Source organism: Lutra lutra, chromosome 13 (assembly GCF_902655055.1).
Source record: "Lutra lutra chromosome 13, mLutLut1.2, whole genome shotgun sequence".
Taxonomy (NCBI): domain Eukaryota; kingdom Metazoa; phylum Chordata; class Mammalia; order Carnivora; family Mustelidae; genus Lutra; species Lutra lutra.
In genome coordinates, this window is record NC_062290.1 from 57,501,095 (window position 1) to 57,527,755 (window position 26,661).

General features: G+C 51.1%; 1 protein-coding gene across 5 annotated transcripts; it reads right to left on the bottom strand.

Moving 5' to 3' along the window:
* Nucleotides 1–9,487: 9,487 nt before the first annotated feature.
* Nucleotides 9,488–25,987, bottom strand: AQP7 (aquaporin 7). Of its 5 annotated transcripts, none has more exons than XM_047700169.1 (8): nucleotides 25,734–25,987; nucleotides 24,559–24,609; nucleotides 20,310–20,418; nucleotides 13,307–13,430; nucleotides 12,644–12,781; nucleotides 12,315–12,430; nucleotides 11,916–12,133; nucleotides 9,488–11,573 (listed from the first exon to the last, which is right to left on the bottom strand). In XM_047700169.1, the coding sequence occupies exons 2-8, from the start codon at nucleotides 24,582–24,584 to the stop codon at nucleotides 11,303–11,305; spliced, it is 1,002 nt and encodes a 333-aa protein (XP_047556125.1). In that variant the 5' UTR covers nucleotides 24,585–24,609; nucleotides 25,734–25,987; the 3' UTR covers nucleotides 9,488–11,302. The 5 variants fall into 5 exon arrangements, with proteins under 5 accessions (XP_047556125.1, XP_047556123.1, XP_047556124.1 ...); XM_047700167.1 differs by having other exon boundaries at nucleotides 12,315–12,433; XM_047700168.1 differs by lacking the exon at nucleotides 25,734–25,987 and adding an exon at nucleotides 25,124–25,142 and having other exon boundaries at nucleotides 12,315–12,433.
* Between the last annotated feature and the right edge of the window lie 674 nt (nucleotides 25,988–26,661).

Consider the following 26,661-nt stretch of genomic DNA (forward strand, 5'->3'; position numbering starts at 1 on the left):
AAGCAACTGGAGGGAAGAGATGGAAAACTAAAAACCACTTCTCTCTGGACTCATTTAGCACAGGGTCAGTGGCCGTGAAGACATCAGGAAGCCCATGAGCATCTGTTACATCTTTGAAGCAGTGGTTCAGTGGATGAACTGCTCATGGAGAACATCTCAGAATTCAGGAGGCAGGAGACTGATTCTAGTTGCCAGCTCTGCCACATACATAGCTTGCCACTTGGTGGAATGGAGGTATCACCTGCCTCGTAAGGATTAAATGAGTTGCGATACATGTAGATTCCTGATCTGTCATGAATGCTGAAAGTTTATATAAATGATACTTGGGGGCACCTAACTGGTTCAGCTGGCAGAGCATCTGACTCTTAATCTTGGGGTCATGAGTTCAAGTTCAAGATTTTTTTTTTTTTTTTTTTTTAATGAGGGGCATCTGGTTAGCTCAGTCCATTAAGCTTCTGACTCTTGATTTCAGTTCAGGTCATGATCTCAGGGTTGTGAGATTGAGCTCTATACTGGGCATGGAGGTTGCTTTAAGATTCTGTCTCTTCCTCTCCTTCTGCCCCTCCTCCACCCACCTCTTCCTGTCTCCCTCCCTCTCCCTCTCTTTAAAAAGAAAAAAGATACTTAATATCTGGAAAATACATAAGCATCTTCTTCCTTCATACTATTAGCCAAGTTAAGGTACAGAATGCTAAACAGGCCCCTTCCGGTGAACGTGTATATGCCTACCCCATACAGCCCTATGCTAGGGCTGTGGCTTGTTCTTTCATAGTAAGCCAGCAGAGGACACATAACTGAACAAATAATTATAATAGAATTAGTTGTTCTGGCACAAATAAGTCCATAGTCTGTTATTAAAAGCTGAGTAGATCGATGAGAGGAATTTCCTGTGGCATGGTAGGATATGGGATCGCTTTCATGGTTGGGAGAAGGGAAACGGGAGGAAACATTTGGTCTGAGTCTTAATGACGGTAGACTGCTATTAGGAGAAGAGAAGCAGGGCAAGAAAGGGTAAATAGCATAAGACAAGCCCAGGGATCTGGTTTGTGGTGGAGTTGAGGAAGGGTTAGTTGTCCAGAGTGGACAGACAACTGGAAGGACATGTGATGAGGTTGGACAGGTAGGAAGGAAGTGGTCAGCTGTGGAAAAACACAAGGAGCCACTGGAGGGTCCTAAGCAGAGAATGGCATGACTGGATTTTTGATCCAGAGTAGGAATCAGCAAATGTTTCCTGTAAAGGTCCAGACGGCAAATATTTTAGGCTTTGTGAGTCTTAGAGTTTCTGTTGAAGCTATCCAACTCTGCCATCATGCTGTGAAAGTGGCCACAGACAGTACATAAGCAAATGAGCATGACTGTCCCAGCAACACCTTATTTTTACAGATACTGAAATTAGAATCTCATACAATTTTTATGTGTCACAAAATAATATTTTTTCCAGCTATTAAAACATGTAAAAACCATTCTTAGCTCATGGGTTGTATAAAAACAGGCAGCAAGCTGGATTTGGCCAAGGATCTTAGTTTGCCCACCCCCTTCTAGAGCAGTTTCTCGGCAGAGTGTAAAGAAGGAATTAGAAGATTAACTTGGAGGCAAGAGACCCAGCCGAGAGCTATAGGGAGTGATCCAAGTGAAAGATGAGGTTGGTGGGGGGTTAGCGCTGCAAAGAGAAGAGATTCAGGAGATTGGATGCTTGGGGACAGCAGGGAGCTAACCCCTAGGGTCACTAAAGGAGCCCCAGACTTCCTCAGCAAGGGGAAGCTGCTTCTCAGGGTTTGACGGATTCTCCACTGAGTAGTGGCCTTGGCAAGACTTTACGTGAGTGGACTAAAAGGAGCCATTTGTGGAGGAATCCCGTGGGCACAACGACCCCACATTATTGTTCCCTGAGAATCAGGTGATAGCATCCCTTCCCCTTTCAGCCCTATCCTCCTTCAGGCAGGAGATTACTTATGGGGCCAGAGCTTTTCAGAGACCCAAGTTCTTATCTCTGGAATTCCCTCTGGCTTGTCCAGCAGGACTGTCTCCTTTTAGCGGTGGTGCCAGTCTGAGGTGCAGTGGGAGATTGTCTTCAGGCTTGGAGATGAAAGCAGCCTTCCTGATCTCAGGGTCTGTGTGAAGCAGCTCTGGATCCTGTCCTGGACAGGCCAGAGAACAGACCATGGGAGGGGAAAAAGAATATCAGTCCTGTGGGAGAGGTTCAAAGTCTCAAACAGTGGGTCCTATGATTAAGGTTTGGGGGAGGGGATCCTTCCAGCATGGTATTAGCCTTCTTGCTTCATGCCTGAAAGCCTAGAGACCTTGTTCTCTTAATGGGGAGCCTGCTAGTGTTGCCTTCTTTCTGAAATTGGGGTGTGAATGCCTGGTCACCTTCACAGATCTTTCTTTATTAATCCTCCCATATGTCCTGCCATATCCATAGCAAATTTTCTTTCCAAGCTCCCTACATGATGTTAGCACGGGTATCCCAGACAATCTCTCATGGCTTTTTAGAGCCCACAAGTCCCCAGAGAGAGCTCTAAGCTAGCCCAACCCCTCAGGCTACAAAGGTTTAGCCCAGAAGGGACAAGGCTCCATGGCGTCCCTCTGTGAGCCAGGCCAAGACTTGAATCCAGGCTTCGGGTCTCACAGCCTAGAACTGCCTCTAGGTCAGGAAGTGTCTGAGTCCTCAAGGAAAGGGAAACTGTGTTCCCCAAACAGAATTCCCTTGGGAGTCCTTCCCAGTGGCCCAGGCTACCCTCAGCCTCAGGCTTTATGTGGGTACTCTTCTTAGGCATACCCTTTTGGGAGACCTGGCTGAATATAAGCCAGCCAAACTGCTAGGATGCCTGATTGGCTGCCTCAACTCACTCTGAGAACCGTGGGCAGTTTGCTTCCAGTGTCTGGGCATTGGTTTCCCCATCTGTGACATCAGTAATAGTTCCTGCCCGTGTGTCGTCCCAACCTGCTAGAAGGGCAATGGTAGGATCTGAGAGGCTGGGAGAGTCTCCAGTGTCATGTGGCATCTTAGCACAATCAAGCCTCCAGTCCATCCCAGGACCGTCTCAGAAGATAGCTTGCTTGGGGGGAAGGAACAGAGCAGTTGTGAAGCTGCTCTGGCAAGAGCTGGGCCTTTCAGTCACCCCAGGCTTGATGCAAGGGTGAGAGAGTCCAAAGTATGCAGCACCCCAAATTGCCCAACAATCTCTTCTGATAGTGGGTAATAACTTTTGAGCACTTAATATGCACCAAGCACTGTGATCATCTATTCCTCAAAGACCCTTAAAGTATATATATATATTTTTTTTAATTTTTTAAAAGATTTTATTTGTCAGAGCACAAGCAGGAGGATTGGCAGGCAGGAGGAGAAGCAGGCTCCTCACTGAGCAAGGAGCCCAATGCAGGACTCAATCCCAGGACCTTGGGATCATGACCTGAGCCAAAGGCAGATGCTTAAGCAGCTAAGCCAGGCATCCATATATATATTTGGAGAGCCATTTGTTTATTTTAGAGAGAAAACATGCATGCAAGTGGTGGGAGAGAGAGAGAATCTCAAGCAGACTCCACACTGAGCTCAACACAGAGCTCAGTCCCACGACCCTGAGATCATGACCTAAGCCGAAACCAAAAGTTAGATTCTCAACCAACGGCATAACCCAGGTGCCCCTGAACTACATATTACTATCTCCTTTTTACCAATGGGGAAACTAAAGTTTGAAGTTAGGTCACTTGCCCAAGATCAGCCGATGAATAATTGGGAATCTGAAATTCCTGTAAGGCCAGACTCCAAAACCTGTGTCCTCCACTACATACACAGGACAGGGACAGCTCACACAGTTTACCTTGGAGTCGCTGATACTGCAATGTCTGGCAGATCAGGACAGGTGGGATGGAAGTTTATACACTATGTCCTAACGTAGAGAATGCCGCAACCACCTGAAGATGGTACTTTTCCTAGAATGGCCACGAGGGGGCAGTATGTATCCCCAAACCAGAAGCCTGGGGAGGAGTGGGGTAAGTGCTTCCTCTTGGCCTCAAAATACCTCTTACTTAAAAAAAATTTTTTTTTTTAGATTTTATTTATTTATTTGACAGACAGAGATCACAAGTAGGCAGAGAGGCAGGCAGAGAGAGAGACGAGGAAGCAGGCTCCCTGCTGAGCAGAGAGCCTGATCCCAGGACCCTGGGATCATGACCTGAGCTGAAGGCAGAGGCTTTCACCCACTGAGCCACCCAGGCGCCCCTTAAAACTTTTTAGTAGAGTTTATAACCAGTATCATTATTATCACCTCCCTATTTTTTAATACAGTTTTCTGTTTGTTGACATAAACCATGTAAACACGGGGGAAAACAAGTCACGCAGATATCTGAAGGAAGAACAATCCCAGGCAGAAGAAACAGCCATTGCAAAGCTCCATCGTGGAAACATGCTATGTACCTTGAAGGAACAGCAAAGCCATCCAGCTATACGGGAATGAATAGGAGAGAGAAGCAGGTGCCTGGAAGCCTTTGGAAGGCTTAGGGCAGAGGAATGAAGGTTATGATTTGGCTTATTTTTTGAAAGGAATACTCCAGCTGATGTCTTGAGACTATAGGGGTGACTCAGAACAAAAAGGCTGGAAGATGATCAGAGGACCACTTCTGTAATCCAAGAGACGTGACAGTGGCTCAAACCTGGCTGATGGTGGTCGGGTGATGAGAAGGGGTTGGTTTCTAGATAATTTTGCAGGTAACACCTATAGGGTTTGCTAACAGCTGGGATGTGGGTGGGGTGTGAGAGAGAATGGAGTCAGGCACAACTTCAAAGATTTTGGCCTGAGCAGCGGGAAGATTGAATTTGCCATTTACTGAGATAGGAAAGAGTGTGGGAGGAACAGTCTTGAGGGATGAAAATCTGTCCAGTGGGTGGTTGTACATGGGAGTCTAAAGTCTGGAAACAGGATTGGACAGGAGATCTAATTTGGGGAGCTGTTGGCATATAATAGTATTTACAGCCTGGTAAGGTCACATTGGGAAGGAGGGTGAAAGAGAAGAGGTCCAAGGACCTGGCCCTGGGTGCTCCATCATTTAGAGCCCAGGGAGCTGAGGAATAGGGCAGGAGTCTGACAATTCTGGAGCCAGAGCTGGGGGTTGAAGTTGGAAGACTCGGTGCTAAAGGGAAGTCCTGTGTGGTGGAGGTCTCTGGAGTTTTCCTCCTGGTTGCCTAGGAGAGTTGGGGCTTCTCTTGCTTGCCCTGATCATTGGAACCTTCATTGGAGAGAAGGGACTGGCCCCATGGTACAAGTCAGTTAAGGCACCAGAGTATTTGGGTTCCTGGGGCCAGGAGTGATCAGGGGTCCTGGCTGCCTCCTCCCCTTTAGTCATCTCTTAAACATGGGCACTCCCCAGAACTCCATCATCTCTCCCTGGGCCACCTCATCCACCTGCAAGCCTTTACCTGCCACTCTGGGCTTAAAGGCTCTATCTATCTCTAGCCCAGCCTGTGCCTATCCCTGGATGCCCCACAAGCACCTCTAGTTCAGCATGTCCAACCTCCAAACTGTCTCCTAGTATATCCACTACCTTCCAGTCTCCACTACCCCAGCACTGAGTCTCCCTCAGGAATTCAGCTTTCCCCTAATGTTCCTGACCTGGGGCCAGAGGCCAGAATAGAGGTGGGGGTTCTGGGGCAGTGGGGAGGACAGGAACACATTCTTGCTAGCCCTGGCTGAACTGTGCCAAGGGCCATCAGTGACCCCCATCTGAGGAATCCTCTTTATCAACCAATGGAGGTTTCATTGGGTCCCTGGAGGGCTCAAAGTATCAGTCCTAGATTTATGACCTCATCTGTGTGCCAGGGTGTACCTGGCTCTGAGCTGTGTGCCTTCCCTCTCTGCCCCTGACCCAGCCTGTGAAGCTCTAGCTGCCCTCATCAAGATCCCCCACTGGGCCCAGAACCTGAGCATCCCCTCCAAAAGCCCTGCACACACTCTCCAGCACCCACCCACCCCTTGACTCCTGAGCACAGACACAAGGGGAGACCATGAGTTCTGGCACATTCTTCCTCACCCTGCTTCATCACAGCAAAAGGACAGTGGCAAAACTGAAACCTCACTCCTCTGACTTTCATTATCCCCATTTTACAGATGAGGAAAGTGAGGCCCAGAGAGGTTCAATAACATGCCAAATCTCAGTGGAGGGTACTTGATTGTTTGGGGTTATTTGTTCATTAGGGGTCTTTGTGTTTTGAGTTTTTCATTATTTTAACTATACCTGTATGTTATATATGCTTGTTTATAGGATGTATTTCACAATTTAGAGACCAAACAAAAAAACTAGCCAAGCCCATATTGGTAAGCACTGAAATCCCTATTGTCTACCCCTTACCGAGTCAATCTCCCCAGACCTCAGCTTCCTTGGATGTAAGATGGGCAGGACGATGTGAGGACCAGGAGGGTGTGGAGTGGTAACAGCAAACACACTGCCCACATGCCAGGCAGGGCTCGTTTTCTCATCCCAGCAGCCTTGTGAGGTGGGAGCTGTTATTACCCTGTCTTACCTAAAATCATCCAGCTAGTGAGCGGTAGAGCCAGCATTTGCGTCCAGCCTGGCTGCCCTCTTTGTGCTCTCGGGGGCCACAGTATAGGCCCTGTGGCACCCAGGGGAGCTGGGTTATTCCTCTTTCCCACTTGAGGGTCAGCAAAGAGGTAGTGCCTAGTCATGGTCAGGCTGCACAGCTCTCAGGGGCCACAGCCTCCTCCCACTGGGGGCATCAGCACCCCAACCTGCCCGAGATGGCTGCTCCCATCTCTTTCTGGGCTGCAGGACCCCATCTGAGGGAGACAGACAGACTAGCCAGAACGGAATGCTGTCTGTGAGTTCCTGTCCCTTGGAGGGCCTGAGTGGGAGTGGGAGGGCAGGGAAGGACAGGGAGTCAGGGTCCCTCCCAAAGCCAGGACCACCAGGCTGAGGACCAAACCTTCATCTGCAAAGTCCTGGAGGAGCCTGGTCTGGGGCTGGGAGTTGCTCTTGCCCTACCCTGTCCGCCGTTCAACCACAGCCTCAGTTGGGGTGGGAGAAAGGGAAGTGAGGTCATGACATGAGACTGCAAAGTATTGTGGGCTCCCCCCAGGCCCCAACAAATCCAAGCCTCAATGCACAGAGAGGGAAACTGAGTCCCAGAGAGGAGAGGGGTTCTGTCCAGGTCACACAGCCAGTCTGTGTTGGGCCAGCACCTAGGAGAATGAGAGAAGAGACAGGACTTCCTTGTCTCATATCCCAACCTGGCTCTCAGAGCTAAACAGCTGTGTCTCCTGGATCCAAGCCAGGGCATGGTTACAAAAGACTCTGCGTGTGTGTCTGTCTGTCAGTCAGACAGATAGCAGAGTTAAGAGCCAGGAATCCACAGGGATGGTGATATCCACCCCATCTCACCCTACCTCTGCCTGACTGCCTGCCTATCTGCCTCTCTATTCCAGAGACTTCCCTTACCTCTGCGCCAGGCCTTGGCCTTACCTCTCCCCTGGGCCTGGCCCCTCAGTTCACCTTAACCTGCTTGTCTGACCTTCTCTTCTTCCACTCTTCCCTTTTCCCATTCCAGCAGTAGTCCTCCACACTCCCACCTGAGGGCCTTTCAGTGGCTGTTCCCTCAGCCTGGCATGCTCCCTTTCCAGGTGTCCACATGGCTCACTCCCTCCCCCCTTTCAGGTCTTTAAGCAGAGTCACCTTCTCAGTAAGGTCTTTGGTCTTTACAGCCCCACATGCTTCCTATCCCTCTTTGCTACTTTTCCTCCTTAGTATGTATCACTAACACACCATGTGTCTTGCACAGAATGTTGGTTCTATGAGAGCAAGAAATTTAGTTTCTTTTTTTGTGCCTATATCCTCTGCACCAAAATGGTGTCTGGCATGTTGTAGAATTTCAACCAACTTCTGCCAAGAAAATGAAAGGGATCTGTGCACAGAAACACTCTGTGACCATGGTCAGGGCTCATCAGAGCCTGACATCAGGATCAGAATCTGCAGGGTATTTTGGATAATGGGCCTAGTGCATCTCTGTGCAGAGCGGTAGCCAGCAGGCAGGTTCTGGATGGACCCACTGACTGTCCTACCTCCAAGGCCACCTCCCTGGGACATGAGGGTGGCAGAAGGCTGAAGTGGTCAGCAAGGGGGATAGGAGAGAAGGAGCCAGAGCCCTTGGACTCACATACACCTCCCACCTGTGACTAAGGCCTTAGGGTCACTCTGCTCTGGAATGCCAGGAATGAAAAAGGCCACCCTTCTCATGTTCACCACGTCACTGAGGCAGAGAGAGGGAGGCATCTCGCTGGGACTTCCAGCTGTGGACCCTTCCCTGGTCACTCCCAGGCCTGGTTTGCTGGCTCAGCTCCTCTCACTTTGAGATGTCAGACATAGTCAAGCCTCTTGACTTGGGGAGGGAGTCAAACCTCTCCCCTTCATCCCTGGACCTTCCATACCTATCACTTTCAATAACCTGTTCTCATGCTGTGGTTATTTCTTCATCTTTTAAAACATAGGATACCTACAAATGAATATATATCACAGTTATATGTTACAAAGCACAATCATTTACAAACCTATAAATTGACCTCCAACTCCAGAACTAGAAAAGTAATAGTTTGTACTACCCAAAGCTCTTCCCCATTTCATCTCCCATTTCTGTCTCCCTGGACGAATCATCCTTTTTTTTTTTTTTTTTTAAGATTTTGTTTTATTTTTATTTTTAAAGATTTTATTTAACCCAATGTGGGGCTCAAACTCACAACTCCAAGACCAAGAGTCACACCTCCACAGATTGAGCCAGCCAGGCACCCCTATCCCCCTTTTTTTTTTTTTAAGTAGTTTTATCTGGGGATGCCTGGATGGCTTAGTTGGTTAAGCATCCGCCTTTGGCTCAAGTCATGACCCCAGGGTCCTGGGATCGAGCCCCATGTCAGGCTCCATGCTCAGCAGGGAAACTGCTTCTCCCTCTGCCCCTCCCCTATCTCGTGCTCACTCTCCCTTGCAAAAATAAATAAAATCTTAAAAAATAAAGTAGTTTTATCGCACGTGTATGCCCAAAGAATATATTCCTTTTGGCTTGTATTTCAATGATACCCCTGGTGTCATTCTGTATATAGTCTACTGTTTATGCCTTCCACACTTTGTCCGTGTTGTTATAGGAAGCTGTCGTGCCTCAGTTTTCACCGATGTGTCATGTCCTGTTGTCTGTGACTGTACGGCAAGGTAAGTATCTGCTCCCCTCCTGATGGACATTTGTCTTTGATTGTAGGCCCTGTGATCACCCACCTTGCGCACCTCCTCAGTCAGGTGCGCACTCCACACCTCCCAGCCACCTCCCAGCCATGCTCCTAGGACGGTTCACTGACCCTCCTTTCACTCTCCCATGGCCCCCGTGGTATCCACACAACCATGACTTCCTCAATCGCTGTCTTCAACTCTCTTCTGATCTCCAGACCACATATAAGTCATAATTGTTTATTGTGCACTTATTCTGTGCCAAGCACTGTTCTCAGCATAGTACACATTTTATGTCATTGAATATTCACAGCAACACAAATGGTAGGTAATACACGATCCCTTTTACAAATGAGAAAACAGAAGCCCAGAGAGGTGGAATAACTTGCTCAAGATACACACCTCTTACCCCCAAGTCCCACAGGCAACTCAAACTCAACATGCCCACGATGTAACTTATCTTCCTCTCCAAATCAGTTTGTTTCCCATGAACGCTCAGGTGGCACATCTCCAGTGCCCCAGGCCCAAGCCAAAAACTGAAGTCAGCCTGATCGCCAGCGCATCCTTGCCCACTCCTCCCAATCTGAGCCCAAGCCCTGTGGGCTTTACCTCCTCCGTATCTGGTGAATCCCCTTTCTCCCATCTGCTGCTCCTCCTGGATTATTGCCTCTCACCACACCCTCGCAAGCTCCAATCTCCCCCTTTCCCAGCAGCTTGCACACTGCAGCTCAGGCGGGCTTGCTAAATCTCATCTCACCATGTCCCAACTCCCAAAGAAAGCCCAGCCTCCTCGCCTCCATCTCCTCAAACTGCAAAGTGCAGCAACCAACCCCAGAAAGGACAACACTTGTCCTCCACTTGGCTCTGCCTCCTTCTCTGGGAAGCCATCCCTTGCCCCTGCCCCACAGCTGGATGGTGAGCCCCCTCTGAGCCCCACAGCCCCCCTCTCTGCCACTTAGCTCCTTCCTCATGATTACCCATCCTCATCAGACTGTGCTCCTCTAAGGCAGAGGCTCAGCCTCATCCACTTCAACATCTCCGTTGCCCAGGCAGGGCCTGCACACAGGAGGTTCTCAGGAATTGTTGAAAGGCTAAATGGACAATGACAGGAACCATGGATGATGCTTTCTGAGTCCCAGAAAGCCGGGTAATTCCTGCTTGATCCCAGAGTGAGTGGGGATGCTGGCTGCCACCGCCCGCTCCCCAGCCTCTATGCCTGTCCCCTGAACCCCATGAAGCCATTTCCTGTCTCTGCATCTTTTGGAAGAACTTCCTTCTCCGCATCTTCCTTCTGACTCTGGAAAGAGTGTAGGAGAGCTCTGGCACTGGTGGCAAAAAGAGGAAACCAACCCTTCACCTACTTTCAGTCTACATTAGACCTTTTCAAGGTGGGGGGTGGTTTTTCCTCCAAAGGTAAGAACATCGATTCTTGGAAGAGGAAGATGGAAAAATCTTACTCTATTTTGTATAAAGCACATATATATATATATATATATATATATATATATATATATATATACACACACAATACTTAAACACATATAGTACATCTGTGGTATTAAAATACCATGTGATTAAGAAAGAAAATGTCTAAAAGGCTTCTAAGGGGAGCAATAATGAAAAAAAAATAAAAAAGTTGAGAAACTCGGATCTACATGCTTGGGCCTTGCTTTGTCTGGTCTAGGACTAGCCAAAACTGAGAGAGTCTGGAGTCCCATCCCAGGGAAGCTCAAAGTATCCCCAGAGCTTACCTCCAGCTAACTGTTGTCCTTTCCCCAAAACCATCCCTCCCCTACCCTATGCCTCGAAAGTCCATCATTCTGTGTCTGGCATCCTTTAATCTCCTGTTCCTACTGAGGCCATAGGTTAGTTCTTCCCCCATTCCACCCCAGTTCCCAAAGCTGGAAGGAGTTAGAGACCCCTCAGCTCTGTGCTCCAGCTTTGTACTACTGCATAACCCTGGAGTTCCTGGAAGAATCCAGTAGGGAAGCCCAACCACAGGAGGCACCCAGGAAGTGGGGGTGCCGCTGTGTTGGACAAGGCTTTCTTTATTGGAGTGGGGGGATAGGGTCACAAATAATCTTTCTTAGAATTGCTCTAGGAGGATGGGGTCACTTAAGGGGGGGACAGTTTGGACTGTGGGAGACACAGAAACAGGGGTGAGGGGAGACGTCATGGCTGGGTTTGGCATGGTCTTGGGCAACACAGGTATTCTGCGGTCTTCAGACATCATGGAGTCCTCCAATATGTGGGGCCTCCGTGTGATGGTGGAGCCAATGAAGACCAAGTAGATGATGCCACCTAAGTAGGCACCTAGGAACGGTGCCACCACCGGCACCCACCACCAGTCCCGGGCCCTGCAGGCAAGAGGCAAAGGCCTGATGAAGGCACTGATCCCCAGCATAGTACCCATGTCCACTCAGGCTGAGACAGAGAGTAGGGCCTGAGAGTCGAGGAGTGACCCCCATTCTAGCCTTAGAGTTGCCCCTGAGCCTGTCCTGGGGCAGGACTGACATTCAGTCTAAGAGCAGGATTTGCATTGGTGCTCATCTGGGGGAAATGGGGTCCCACACCTGTCTCCCCAGGCCACCTGGGAGCTGGGCAGGACTCTCCCGAGCTGCTCCTCACATCACCCCCAACCCCCTGCATGCAGGGCACCCACAAGAAAATGTGCAGGAATGGGCTGGGCAGGGCAGTACCTGAAGACCTGTATACCCCAGCCAGCAATGTAAGTGAAGAAGCGGGGGGGCAGGTCTCGGGATGGGTTCATGGCATATCCTGTATTCATGCCCAGGGATATGCCAATGACAACAACGAGGATGCCAATCACCAGGGCCTGCGTCCCTTGCAGTGCTGGGTTGTTCTCCTTGTCCGTGATGGCGAAGAGACATAGCTGGAGCAACCCTGTCACCAGCACCTGGGGAGCAGACACCGTGGTAGCCCTCTGGGGCCCCTAGCCAAACCACAGAGCTTCAGCAGTGCCCCCAGCCCCAACCCACAAGCAGAGAGCCCAACCAGAGTTCTTGTCCTTTCTCCTGTGAGGGCTGCCTGTTAGGTGAGGAGGGCTTGAGGAGGGGAATCCACGCTGGGCCACTGACCTCATCCAGGAAGCCCCTCCACAGCGTTGAGTGGTCAGGAAGGTAGGTGGCAAAAATGCTGGCGGTGGCTATGGGGCCAGTCACTGTCAGACGTCCGCCCGAAAATTCGATAATGGCTGCTGTGGAGACACAGACTGAGTGTGAACCTACCACCAGCTAAACCCCACTGGAGTCCCAGGATTAAAGCTGTAGGATCCAGGGGTGGGGAGCACCTCCAAGGCTTTCTCCCCCAGATGTTTTCACAGACGAGGACACTGGGGTTGGATCTGCCCATGTTTCAGAGGACGAGGCTGAGGCCAGAGATGGACAACCCAGGGCAGGACACTCACAGTAGAAGAGGCAGTAGATGGTGGCAGCAGCCAGGAAGGAACCCAGAAACTGACCCAGGATGTACACAGGAAACTTCTTCCATGACATGCGGCCTAGTGCACAGTTGGTGAAGGTCAAGGCTGCATTCATGTGGGCCCCTGCGGGGAGGGGCAGAAGTGTCAGAGGTGTGAGAACAGAGACAAACAAAAATAACGCACAATATGAGAGCAGGGCGCCTGGGTGGCTCAGTCGGTGAAGCGTCTGCTTTTGCTCAGGTCATGATCCTGGGGTCCTGGGATTGAGCCCTGCATCAGGCTCCCTGCTTAGCCTAATAATAATAATAACAGCTAGTATTTATGGAATGGATTCATTTAATCCTCACAAAGACCCCACGAGGCAAGGACTACCATCCCCATTTCACCATTGAGGAAAGTGAGAGACTGAAGTTAAATAACTTGCCTAAGTTGACCCAGCTAGTAAAAATGTGGGGCCAGGCTTATGAAGATTCTAGATTCTGGGCAGAGAGGGTCAGAAAAAAGGGGTTCAGGGTGTTCTCCCTCCCCCGAGGCCAATGAGTATTGGGTTTGGGTGGACTTAGAGAAGGGGCTGCCTGAAGGTAGGCAGGAAGAGCCTGCAGGGGACACCTGGCCTTGCTGATCAGATGGGGCCCCGGGAGCACTCACCAGAGATGTTCCCTGCCATGTGCACTCCCATGGTGACTCCGAAGCCAAAACCCAAGTTGACACCGAGGAAGCTCCCAAATTTACCTCCTAGAACCATATGGGCCACGGAGCCGAGGCCAAACACCTGCAAGGGAGGGCCTCTGAGGGGATCACCTGCACAGAAGCCCCAACCTCACAGGAGGGCTCGGGCTCAGATTGGGCTCCTCACCCCTATGCCCCAGGCCACCATGTATTGCTGCTGGAGACCCTCTGTCATGCCCTCTTCCTCCAGAAATTTTCCTCCCTGACTTTCCTTTACGATGTGACCAGTGAGAGCTAAGTGGGGCTGTACAAGGAGCTGGGAGGAAAGTGGCAATGTGAGGGGCTCTTAAGGACACATCCAGGCCCCTAGTCCCCAAGCCCACCTGATGTTCAGGGTAGGGGTAGGGCTTCAAGGAGGGCATGGCCGGTGTGGATTGAACCCCTCAGAGTATCTTATACTTCAGCCTAACCTGCAGGAAGTTTCTTCAAGGGATCTTCAAACTTCTGGACTGGACTCTGCCAGAACCCCAGCCCCTACACACATAGTGGCCCCGGGAGCCCAATGAGGTTCTACTTCCTTTGCCTTCAGCAACATTTCCAATGCCCTTGGGTGTCATTTCTGAACTTCTTGCCCTTGCTCATCCGTTAACTGTTGGATCGCCTCAGAAAATAAACCCTACTGACCCCCTTCACAGGAAGATTAGAGGCCTGAAGCTAGGCCCTCACTTAACCTCCTGCAGCTCCCACTGGAATCTATATCCGCCTTCCCCTTTAGCTCTGGTCCTGTGCCTAGCTTCTCTATCCCTCTCCAGTCACTTCCCTCTTGCCTGTATCTTCCACCCTCCCCTTGACAGCTCCCAGAGGCTCGGGTCTCTTCCTTCCTGCCATGGACCCCTGGACACCCCCTCCCTGTGTGGGCCAGGGTCTAGGAAAGACACACTGGCTGGCTCCTTGATCCCTTCCTTAGCTCTCCCTCTTCAGTCTGGCTCCTGCTTCCACATGTCACAGACACCAAAAGTCTCCCCAAGGGCTCCAGCCTCCTGATTTCCTCATGATCCCTTCAGACATTGTCTTACTTGATTTTGCTAACTTTGACCTTCTTAACCACTCTGGGCTTCTGGAAAGTCCCTCTTTGGCCTCCACGACATCTCTGTCTCCCCTGGTTTTCTCTTACCTCCGCAGCCTCCCTCTCTGCAGTTCCTTCCCACATTCTTCTTCCTTCATCTGCCTCATGAATATGGGTGACTCCAGAGCTCCATCCTTGACCGCTTTCATGTCTCTCTCCAGTCACTCTTCCTGGGCCTTCTTACCATGTCTATGGCTTCAGATAAGCCTGATGCACTAAAATGCCCCAAACTTCCACCTACGAGCTAAATCCCTATCTTCAAATACCTGCTGGGAGCCTGGGTTTTTCAAAGGCATCTATGGGTTTTTCAAAGGTTCTATGTTGAAAGCTCACCATCTCCCAGAAAATGTGATCCTCATCCTATGTTCCCCATCCCAGTCGGCCAAGCCAGAAACTTAGATGTCACAAGTGAGAGCTTCCTCCTCCTCATCCCTCACACCAGTCAGCTCTGCCTTCATTCTATCCAGATCTCACCCAGCCTCCTTCTTGCAGCCAGAGTGACCTTTCTAGCAGAAAAATTTGATCTTGTCTGCCCTTGTTCAAACATTTACTGGCTCCCCTCCATTTCTAGGATAAAGTCCAAACTCAGTAGGGCACCATTTAAGACCCTGTATAAATGGTGCCTCTCAGTTTCCTATCTGCTCCAGTGTTCTCTACGTTCAGCAATAGTATTACTACTAAGCCATAATAACCACTTATTGATCACTTACTGTGTGTCAGGCACTTGTAAGCAAGTTGTATCTATCACCTCCTTTAACCCTCACACCACACCAGCTTGTGTGTTAGGTGCTCTTATTCTCTCCATTTGACAGATTGTTAACCAAGTCCTAGAGAAGTTGAGCGGCTTGTCCAAAGCACACAACCCTCACGGGGTGAGCCAGGATTCGAATCTAGGCAGTCAGCTATGCCAAACAGCCTCAACACCAAACAACCACACTGCTCCCTGCGTGCCTTGTTTTTGAATGATTCTGTAGTTTAGCATGTGCTGTTCCCTCTGTCTGGAGTTCCAGATGCCAGATTCTGAAAACTCGTTACTCTAAAGCCACACCTGGAAAGCACCTCCTTTGAAAATTCCCTGTGCTTTCGATACGCTGTCTCTGAGGGACCTATACATATCAAGGCTGCTGGAAATGGAAGTCTAGATTCATCCTCCAATATGATGGTCACTAGCTACAGGCAGCTTCTAAGTACTTGAAATGTGGCCAGTCCAAATTGAGACCCACGCTAAGTGTAAATAAAGTACATGCCAGATTTCAAAGACTTAGTAGGAGAAAGAGAATGTAGAATATCTTATTAATAATTTTATATTGATTACATGTTGAACTGGTAGTAATATTTTGGCTATATGGATTAAATGCAATAATTTTTTTGAATTAATTTCACCTGTTGCTTTTTACCTCTTTAATGTGAGGACTAGAAAATTTTTAATTACATATGTGGTTCATATTGTATGTCCCTTGCACAGCTCTGTTCTAGTGTTTTCAAAAAAGAAAGCCTAGAGAATTGTGGACATGGGAGCTCTAGCTGAGCCTTCAGGGAGGATGAAGGTAAGAGGATGGTCGACTGTGAGCTGCACCATGTAGGTTGGCGTCAGAAACCCCAGATGGAGGTGTTGAAATGGGAGAGGAACAAAGGGAGAATGTGCCCTGGACATAGAGTTTCCCAGGAGGGTGTGGTCCCCAAGGCCACATGCAGCCTCCAGGTCAAGTGCATGAAGGCCTGAAAAGCATCCCTCTGGATGTGACAATCCGGCAGTCCTTTATAATGTGCTGAGCACCGCATCATCAGGCCATGGGAACAGAAACCAGATCCCAGAAATTGAGAGGTAAGTAGGTGGTGAAGAAGAGCTGAAGGGTACCAGTGCAGACATCTCTTTGAGAACCTGCCTGAGGAGGGAGGGAGGGGGAGAGCATGATCATTGAAGGGGCTCACGGGGGAAGGGAGGAATGTTTTGTGTTGTGCCGGTTTAAGTAGAGAGACTTCAGCGTGGCAAGGCTGAGAGAAGGAGACGCTCTGCCTCAGGATGGAACAAAGTACCTGAGTGGACTGGAGGGTGGGACTGGTGCCGGAGTGGGGGGCTCTCCATGAAGGAGGCACCCCGCCCTCGCCAAAAATGTGGATGCACAGGTAAGTGGAGCCTGGTGCTGCAGGGATGGGTGGGTGAGAAGCCAGACGCAGGAAGCCTGCCTGATGGTTTTCTCCGTCAAGCTAGCAATCCAGCCATTTGCTGATTTAAAAAAGCAGGGGGTGGGGGGCAGAGTACAGAGCAGCTTTGGGAAAGCCTGAGAATAAGTGGAATTGCCTGCATAGGGTAGGGGAGAAAGAGTTGAGCAGGGCCACGTAGGTCCCCCAAGGGCTCTAGGACAGGTGCAGGGGAGCCCAGACGTAGGAAAACTTAGGTCAAGGGTAGGATGAGGCAGGAGAGGACAGGAACAGATGGGGTAGGGTGTAGGGTGTGAGGCCAGGATGGGCTGACAGGAGGTGCAGAGGCTGGAGCACACATGGAGGGTCTGAAGACCGAGGGTCCACATTTCCAAGCAGGAGCTCAAAACCATTTGCTAAAAATAATGAATGAGTCACTAAACCCCACATGATCTCCTGTGTCAAGGTTGCCAACTGGCAGCCCATGGGCCAGTCTATCCAGAGCAAAGGTTTTGTTTGGGAACCTTGGTTTTGACCACCAGAAGTTTCAGGCTCCTTGAAAAATCAGAAGCCCGGGCAACGCTGGCCTGCGTCCCGCCCTGTGTGTCGACAGTCTGCTGGGCTAGTGGCAGAGATGCCTTTGTGCAGGCCGGCACTCTGCCGCTTGCCACAGTCCCCACCACTCTGACTTCACTGTCTGGTCCCCATGGCGTGTACATTTGCAACTCCTCCCTCTCTGGCTCCTGTTGACAACTGCTTTTCCAGGGCCCTAATGGCCCAGCTCCTCCTCTCCCTGGTGGGTGGATGTGGCCCAGCCCATTCCAGTCCCCATCGCCACAAGGCCAGTCCTGAGCACAGCACTCTGGGAGGCTCCGGAAGAACAGTCCATGTCCCTCATCCTGGCTGCAGTAAATGGGGCCCAAGGTCACACTAGTTTTTCTGGCAAAACCTTCGCCCTGATGACTCATTGAGCTTTCTATAACCGAAAAAGCCCCCACTTCTCGGCACAGGCCCAACAACTGCAAACAACAACACAATGTCCTATATGAGCTTAAACCTCAGAGTTCTTTTGTAAGTGTTATTTCCCTTCCAACCTCACAGCAGATCTGCCTGGCAAATGTTTCTGCTCTTGTTCTACAGATGGGGAAATTGAGGCCCAGAGACTACCAAAAGCCTGAAAGTAAGGGCCTTACCTCAGCTGGGGGGAGAACAAACAAGCCAGAGTGTTGTAAATCCTGCCGTAGTTAAGCTAAGGGATAGAGAGTATAGAAACTAAGGGTCAAGGCTGTGATATTAGGTTGGACTGGATTTGATCTTAACTTAAAATGTGACGTTGGATAAGTAACTTAGTCTCATGGAGGCTCAGTTTCCCCACCTGTGAAGTGGGGATAATAATAGAACCTCCCTCATAGGAGGAGCACAACGCTTTGCTGTGCGGATTTGAGAAGATACTATATGTAAGGGACTTGTCATCATCGTGCCTGGCATACAGCTCAATAATAATCTCAAAAAAAGGAAGAGAAACAGGGACATGGAAAGGCATCAGTGCATGTGGGTGGTGCCGGCTTCCCCTAAGAGCACTCTGAGGAGGTGCCCTCCCACCTCCATGGTTCCAAGGTTTAACAGCCCTCACGAGGCTGGAATGTCTTGTCATAAATGAATGACTTTGCCCTGGATTAAGGCTGGACACCATCCAGTTGCTGTCCTCACTGCTCAGGAGTCAAAACAGGAAGGCAAGTAATGGGGAAAGGGAAAAGCACAGGAGGCGGGGAGGGGAGGGCAGTTGCGAGCACATGTCATGACCAGAGACCAGCGCATATGTCCTGCATGTGTACTGGGTGTCTGCCAGCTTGATGTTAGTGTCACGTTTACTGACAAGGAAGCTAAAGTTCTAAAGAGTCAAGACACTTGCAAAAGATCACACATTGAGAAGACAGCAGGACTCAAACAGCTCCACAGCCCACGAAGGTCCAATTCAACAACATGCTAATTAACTGACAGGACAGGGGCGCCTGGATGGCTTAGACAGTTGAGCGTCCGACTCTTGCTTTCGGCTCAGATCATGATCTCAGGGTCATGGTGTCGAGCCCCGCATCAGGCTCCAGCTCAGGGGTGGAGTCTGCTTGAAAGAGTCTCTCTCTTCCTCCCCCTCTGCCCCTGCACCCTGCTCATGCTCTCTCTCTATCTCTCTCTCTCTCAAATAAACAGACAAACAAATACATAAAATCTTTTAAAAATAAAAATAAAATACCTGAGAAGACAGACTCAGTCGCAGAGAGACTGGCTCAGGTCCAGCTGGTGACTCAGTGGCAGAATCAGGATTCTTAGGTCCAGTGTCTCCTACACTTAGTGTCTCCTATACTGTGGCTCAATGCACACTCACACACATACAACCAGTAATACTCCCCCCTGTGCACACACATAACCACATGCACTCAGGCACTCTCATACTCTCTCATCCCCACTTCCACGTTGACTTTCCTTCCCAGAGCTGCCCCTTCTTTTCATGGACTTGGGGCCTCCATGAGATTCAGACAGGGATGGCTACAGCTTCAGGGCAGAGGCTGACTGCTGTAGGTGGAGAGAGGGCGGGTGTTTCTAAGAAACCTCACATCCCACCTGCAGTCTGGTTTCTGTCCCATCAGCCAGTAAAAGAGCCCTTGTTGAGGTCCCCAGTGACCTCCATGTTGCTAATCCCTATAGACCCTTGCCAGCAGCCACTTTCTCTGGCCTGTCTGCAGCCTCCCACTGCTGACCACTCCCTCCCTGTGGGCCCTCCTTTCTATAACAGCCCCCCCTTCTCCTCCCACTTTTCTGACCACTCCTCCTCAGGCTTCTTTGCGTGCTCCTCTTCAGGGTTCTGTCCTCAACTTATTTTTCTCTTTCTGTGCACTCTCACCGAACACTTTTATAACCACCATCCATATTCTGATGAGCTCTAACTCCTTACTTGCAGCCCAGGTCCCTCTCTGGAGCTCCAGACCTTCATATCCAAGCTCCCAGACGTCTCCACTGGCACCTCACCTGAGCACACCCAGACTGACCTTGCTTCTCACCCTGAAGTGGGTCCTGGGCTCCAGAGTGGCCTCCTCAACACTTACCCTCATCTGCTGCTTGCAAAGTCTTGGTTCCTCCACAGCTCCCTCAACTGTATGCTTTCTCCTCCATCCCTGGACCAGTCATCACCCTCTCTCTATCCTAGGTCAACAGCCTCCTAACTGCTTCTCCTCCCACCAGTTCTGCCAGTTCTGCTAAGGCTCACACTGCACCCCAGACACCTTCTAAAATCCAAATGTGAACATATCACTCCCCAGCGTGAAAACCTTCCACACCTCTTCATGGCTCTCAGGATTCTCAAAGTGTGGTGCTCAGTGACACTTCTCTCTAATCTCTGTATTCTTAATTTCCCTTCTCTCCAGTTCCAACCATGCCCTCTGACACCTGCACCCCAGCCCATGGTTTTGTTCTTTACCCACATACTATGATCTCTTTCTTTCCCAAAAAGAGGGCCAGGAAAAGAGAGCTCTCTCTTTACTTTCTTATGCTTCTCCTTCAGGAGCCCAGCTCCAAGGCTGGAGAAGGGATAATGTGACCCAGAGGTCAGTGGTGGGGAGGGGGTCATGGATTGCTTTCACTGAGTCCCACCCTCCTGAGGTCTTGAGGTTCCTGTCCCTCCCTCAGAACCCACCCACCCTGTGCCATCTACCCACTCACCATCATGACATACGTGCTCATGAACTCAGCCAGGAACTCTCGCACCATCTCCTTCTGCATGATTGCTTGCATCCTTGTGATTACCGTGGGCGATGAGACCATCTTGGAGCTGCAGATGGACATGGAGCAGCAGCCCAAGCCCATGGGCAGGAAAGAGACTCGAGTGTACTCGCTGCCATAGGCCCTTTAGGTCATGGCTGAGTTAATGGGTAACCCAGAGGTTACCCACACACACCTCCTCTTGCCCAGGGCAGCTGGTAGAGCTGGGATGAGAGATGACTAAGAGCCACAGGAATGTGGAGAGGGACTGGTGCTAGATGGCCAGGCTAGGTCCCTTCTTTCTTTCTTTCTTTCTTTTTTTTTTTTTAAGATTTTATTTATTTATTTGACAGAGATAGATCACAAGCAGGCAGAGAGAGAGAGAGAGGGAAGCAGGCTCCCTGCTGAGCAGAGAGCCCGATGCGGAACTCGATCCCAGGACCCCGAGATCATGACCTGAGCCAAAGGCAGCGGCTTAACCCACTGAGCCACCCAGGTGCCCCAGGTCCCTTCTTTCTGGAGGGGACTGGACCAGTGGGAAGGGTGCACTAAAGAGGTCATTCTGCAGAGAAGGTAATGGGGAGCCGAAAAGTGCCATCTGTGGTGCCAGTGAGTCCCAGAGGAGAAGCAGATGGGAGAGGGCAGGCAGAAGAGGGGGCTCAGCTGCCCGTCAGTCTGTCTGCCTGCCTGTCTGCAGGAGCCAAAGCTTTGAGAACACAGGGCAGGCATCAGGCAGGACCTGTTAATAGCAAGGCACTTTGCAAACACAGGGTGTGGCAAAGGCCGCTCAGGGCTCCTTAAACACTGAGGCCTGAAACTTGCATCAGGTTCTGCCAGAGGGGAAAGTATCTGCGAAGTACAGCAGGCTCCGCAACCAGGTTGACACAAACAGACTTCTGTGCGTGAATAAAGGAATGAACAAATGAGAGAGAAGAGGGAGGCAAGGAGGGACTGGGTCTTCCCCTCTGTTGTATGCTCACCTGCCCAGCACAGGGCCAAATACAGAGTAGGTGTGCAACAGATATTGTCCACTGAATAAAAACTGGGGAATTCATCTCTTGTACTCTCCGCTAGATCCCCAGAATCTCCTACAGGGCCTGGCACATGGTATATGCTTGAAAAATATTTGTTTAATAAATGCATGGTTGGATGAAGAGATAGACAAAAAAATGAGTTACGGGTCCCATCATCTGTTGGGGGTGGGGTAGAGAGTTCTGGTTTGGGGAAGGAGATGAGGTCTGGAGGCTAAAGAGGAGGAGGAGGGCTACAGAGCCCTCTAAGTGTGGCCTTAGTGCTTGTCAGACTGGTGACCCTGCTCCTGTTGAATGCCTGAAGCTGACCCCAGGCCCTCAACTGCCTCTTCATCCTGGGATAGCAACATCACCCCCACCGCACCCCAGGCTTCCCGAGATTTCCCCGGCCCTACAGCAGCACAGAATAAGTAAAGGGAGTAAGAATCGTAAATCAGGCATGAATAAAACACCTTCCATTTTCCTGGCTGAGACCCTGTGTTTAATCTCACCCACCCGGGTCCTTGCTCTGTTCTCATCCCAGGAAAACAAACCAAGGGCTGAGCATATGGAGGGTTATATAGAGTCAAGGGACAATTTACCAATGTCCATCCAGCTCCAGCTCCCATGCAGCATCATGGTGGGGCACGGGAGGGGGGGTCTCTTTGCCCCTGTTACCAGCTCCTCAGCCCTGAAGAAGGGCCTGTGAGTAGCTTAAGGCAGGCAGGTACCCAAGATGGTCCTGGGAAAGTACCACAGAGGTAGTGGAGAGGTGTACAGAGCGGGAGCCAAGGACACCAAGAGAACTTTCCAACCGTGACCCCTTCCTCCTTACCACACAGCTGGTGAGACACAGTAAGCAACAAATCACCAACCAGCCACTCACCCAGAGATTTATCAAATGCCTACTACAATCAAGCGCTGTCATAGAAAACATTGTCAGGACCCCTGATCTCAGGAAGAAAAACTCTCAAGAAGAAAAACAATGAAGTAATCACTATAAAGCGTGAGGAGTGTTGCCACAGGCGAAAGGTGGCATCACTGGATTGCAGGGAGGAAACAAATGACCTCGAGGAGGGGTGTGGGAGGGGGACCCAGAGAAGAGGAAACGGGCTGAGAATGGAAGGCTGGCCAGATGAAGGAGCATCCTGGGAGTCAGGGGAAATTGGGCCTTGGAATGGCATGGCAGAGGCTTGCCGCTAAGACAGTGTGTAGATGGACTCCCCAAGGATGGGCTGGCAAGAGAGAGAGAGAAAGAGAGAAAGTAGCGTGAGGTGGGCAGAGAGGGCACAAGGCCAGATGGCAGAAAGCCTCAGGGCCAGAAGACAGTCAAAATGACACACTTTGTGTTTGGCTAAAGAGGGAAATGAAGAGGGAAGAAGGGTCAGTGATGTCTTCAGCTTCGGGCAGAACAGCAGAATGACAAGCGAGCAGAGGAGATAAGCTGCAGGCTTAGGCAGAGCATGAGGAGTCCCTACGGCTGTGTGGAGTTTGAAGAGCCTCCTGGACATCTAGGTGGAGATGGCCGGTAATGTGGAGGCAGCTGGTAGTGTCTTATTTACAGACACACATCCAGAGGTCACAGGTGGTCATTTGATCCTTGGGCAGAGATGAGATAGCTCAAGGAAAGGGTGTAGAATGAGAAAAACCGGCCTACAAGCCAAGAAGCTAACGGCCAACCTGATAATTATCTAAGTACCTGCCTATGAAGGAGCTAAATAGCTAATAACTCACCAACCAACCCTTCAACTAACGACTTATCTAGCAACTTGGCCAGCTAACGGAGTCTCCTATTCCCCAGCTCATTTAATGATCTAATCAACCAACCACCTGTAAGCCAGCCGGGCCCCAGCAGTCAGTGTACAAACCGAGTCTCCACCCTTGGATCACTCATCTAGTGGGTCTGATGGTTAACGGCAGCGCCATCAGAGCTGAGAAGCCGGGGGTGGGAGGTGAGGCCTGCAGAGACTTCTGAAGAGTGGGCAGGTGGTGGCCTAATGTGCCTGTGAGGGAGGAGGGTCGAGGGGGAAAGAATGGTGAGAGTGAGCACAGTCTAGATATTTTAGGAGATGTGACCTGATACGAGGCATGGGGAGACAGAAGTGTCAAGGACAGGGTCTTGACTTCTGGCTTGAGCAGTGGAGAAAGGGATCCTGGGCTGAGCTGAGGTCACGGGAAGAGGAGTGGGCTTGGGGTATGGAGGCTGTTTTCAACTGGGATGCCAGTGGATCTTTGGAAACAGTGTCTAAGGCCCCAGAGAGAGTCCAACACAAAGGGGAGCCATTCATTCTGTCTGTGCAGGAGTGCACAGACAAAACTCTCTGCTCACACAGAGCTGGCAGGCAGCGATGAAATGTAATAAGCAAGTACATTTGCGTACTATGGGGGTAGTGCCTGGGTGGCTCAGGTGGTCAAGCGGCTGCCTTCGGCTCAGGCGGTGAATCCCGCGTCAGTGTCAGAGTTGGTGCTCTGCTGAGAGCCTGCTTCTCCCTCTCCCTCTGCCCCTCCCTCCATTCCACTTGTGCTCTCTGTCCCTCTCTCATAATATTTTTAAAAATCTTACAAAGAAAGGAAAGAAGGAAGGAAGAAGGTAGTATGGCCTATGGAGAAAAATAGAGCAAGGAAACGGGGTGGGGTATGATTTTAAGTAGAGCAGTTGGGGAAAGCCTCATTGAGAAGGTGACAGGAGGAGGTGAGGGAAGAGCATTGCAGGCAGAGGGGGAAATCACTGAAGGATTCTGAGCATATTTGAGGGAAAGGAAAGGAGGTCAGTGTGATTGGAGTGGGAGACAGCAGGGACAGCATGGGGGAAGGTCAGAGAAGAAACCAGGACTAGAAGGGCAGGCCCTGGGCCGTTGCAAGGACCTTGGCTTTTATTGTACCCCAAAGAGACTTGACCCCGCGAGGATGAGAAGCGGTGAGTTCAGTTCTGTTGAGCACCACCTACATAAAGGCAGCTGGAATCCACTCACCAACTCCTTGGCCCTCACCCAGTTCTTTCTCAGCCTTCTGTCACCCTCCAGGGCCCAGCCTAGGGCCCAGGAGGGAAAGGCCCTTCTTCTAAGCCTCTTGACCCAGCGGGGAATGGGAAGGAGGGGGGTTGGGGAGGGTCAGCTGCCATGAGGGAGAGGCAGAGAGTAGGGGTGTGCAGGTGGGTGGGGGATGAGAGGCTGGAGGAGGAAAACGAGTAGGGTACTTACCTCCTCTTCTTATCTCTTTGAGCCATGTTCCGTCTTTGAGAGTTTTAGATGCTGCAGAGCCAAAGAGAGGTCATTAGGGCTAGGGGGCACAGAATTTGGCCCCACATTCTCATCAGACCTCAGTCTCCCAGCGGGGAAGACACAGGGACAGGTCCTGCCAGTTCCAATCTCTCAACCAGCCAAGCTGGCAAGGAGGGGTGTGGCTGTGCTTCAGCCAATGGGGAAAGGCCCTGGAGTCCCACCCCCTCACCCTTGCGGGTCTCCGGGACCCCTGGACCAGGCTCTTCACAGGTCCTCCTGATTTCCCCAGGTTGCCAGCTTGGACAGTGGAGATGCCCACAGCCTCCCCTCAGTGGTGCCACCCTCATATATCTGGGTATTACTGCCTTGAGTCTAACCTCAAGCCCTCTTGCTGCTGACTTCAATTCTGATTTTCCAGGGCCTTTTCCTCCAGTACACACACACACACACACACACACACACACACACACACACACTCACAAGTGAAGTCTTGAGAATTCATTTAGTCCATAGTGCCACCTCAGAACAAAGTCCACCCTCTTACCTTTCCTGAAAATTCCCCAGCGTATTCCCATTGTCCACACAAATGACCTCACAGGGGTAACCCTTGAGTTTCCCCATTCTGTAAGTCCCCTGGTTCTCTAGCCAGATTCCCTGTAGCTGCAGCACAAGATCACATCCCTAGTCCTGACTGCAGGACCCTGCAACCCCCAGCCCCAGCTCCTCAGGAGGGAACTCCCAGGGGAGAAACCACTCCAGCTAAGCCAGCAATCGAACCATCTCTCTGATCTGCATGCCTTCTGCTTTGGTCCAGGGTCTGGTCTGCCTGCTCTCCTTCTTCCTTGGCCAGCGCTCTCCTGACACCCCAGCCCTACACGGCCTCCCGGCCTCTGCGGCACTGCTGTTCCTCCCAATAGCCAAATTCTAGGTAAGGAAACTAGAGCCCAGAGAGAGCGTGGGACATGCCTGTGTCACACAGCAACTCAGGACTAAACCAGAACCAACATCCTGGCTTTTAACTCCCAGCTGGAGTTCCTTCCCCAGCTAGTCCCATGGTCATCTCTCCCGAAACCATATGTCCCCTAGGAAGTAGCACTGAGGCTTGAACCGAAGGCGAGGCCCCCTGTTCCAGCCCTGCCTGGAACACAACTCACTCTACTGAAAGGCCTTATGTTCCTCAGCATCCACCCTGGCGGCTTATCAGTTACAGGAGGTCTTGGTCTTGTTCCTCCATGACTGGCCCGGGCTCTGGCTGCACCCCTGGCTGTGACGCCACTGTCCCTGTGTCCCCAGCCTAAATCCCGCCTCTCGGCCCCCCCTTGGGGTGGCCCCACGCACTGCTTTGCTCTGCTCCTCTAGGGGAGAGGTCAGTGGGGCAGGGGTTTGGCCCGTGCCACTTGGGCCAAGTCCAGACACACTGCCTAAAATAGCATCCCTTCTCCTGCCAGCAGCGCCACGGAGACCAGGTTCTGAGGCAGCCCTTGTGAGGTCAGAGGTAGAGCTCAGGATGGGTCCCAGAGGAAGGGCCTGTCCTCCAAGCCGGGTGTCAACCCCAAAGCCAGAGCAAGTCCTCCCGGGGCCCCAGACCTGAGGGAGGGCACAGAGGCTCTGGAGCCCCTGGTTGTGGGAAAAGCTGTGCAGAATGGGGACTGGAGATGGGAAGATCTGGAGATCAACAGCCAGGTGGAGGGGTTGGGGAGGAGGCCTAGTTCAATCCTCAGGAAACCCCCATTCTGGAGAAGGAAAGAGAAACTCAGGCCCCTCCCCATCTCAGGGGAAGGAGGACACATAAGCCATGTTAGCAGGGAAACCCCGCTCTGAAAAGGGAGACAGAGCCAAGCCTGGTCTTCTGGGGTCCCTCGTCTATTGGCAGAGAGAAGCCTGGGCCACCTCCTGGGAACCCCCATCTGAGCAGGGGAAGGGAAAACCTATGCCCCATCTTCAGGAAAATGCCTCCCTTGGGAACAGCAAGCAAGACCTCTGTGAAGGGGCCAAAGCTGGACCAGAGTATGGGGCCCCAGGGCAGAGCTACAGAAACTTAGTAACTAAGGTGGGGTCAGGAGTGAGCTAGGGGATTAGCTG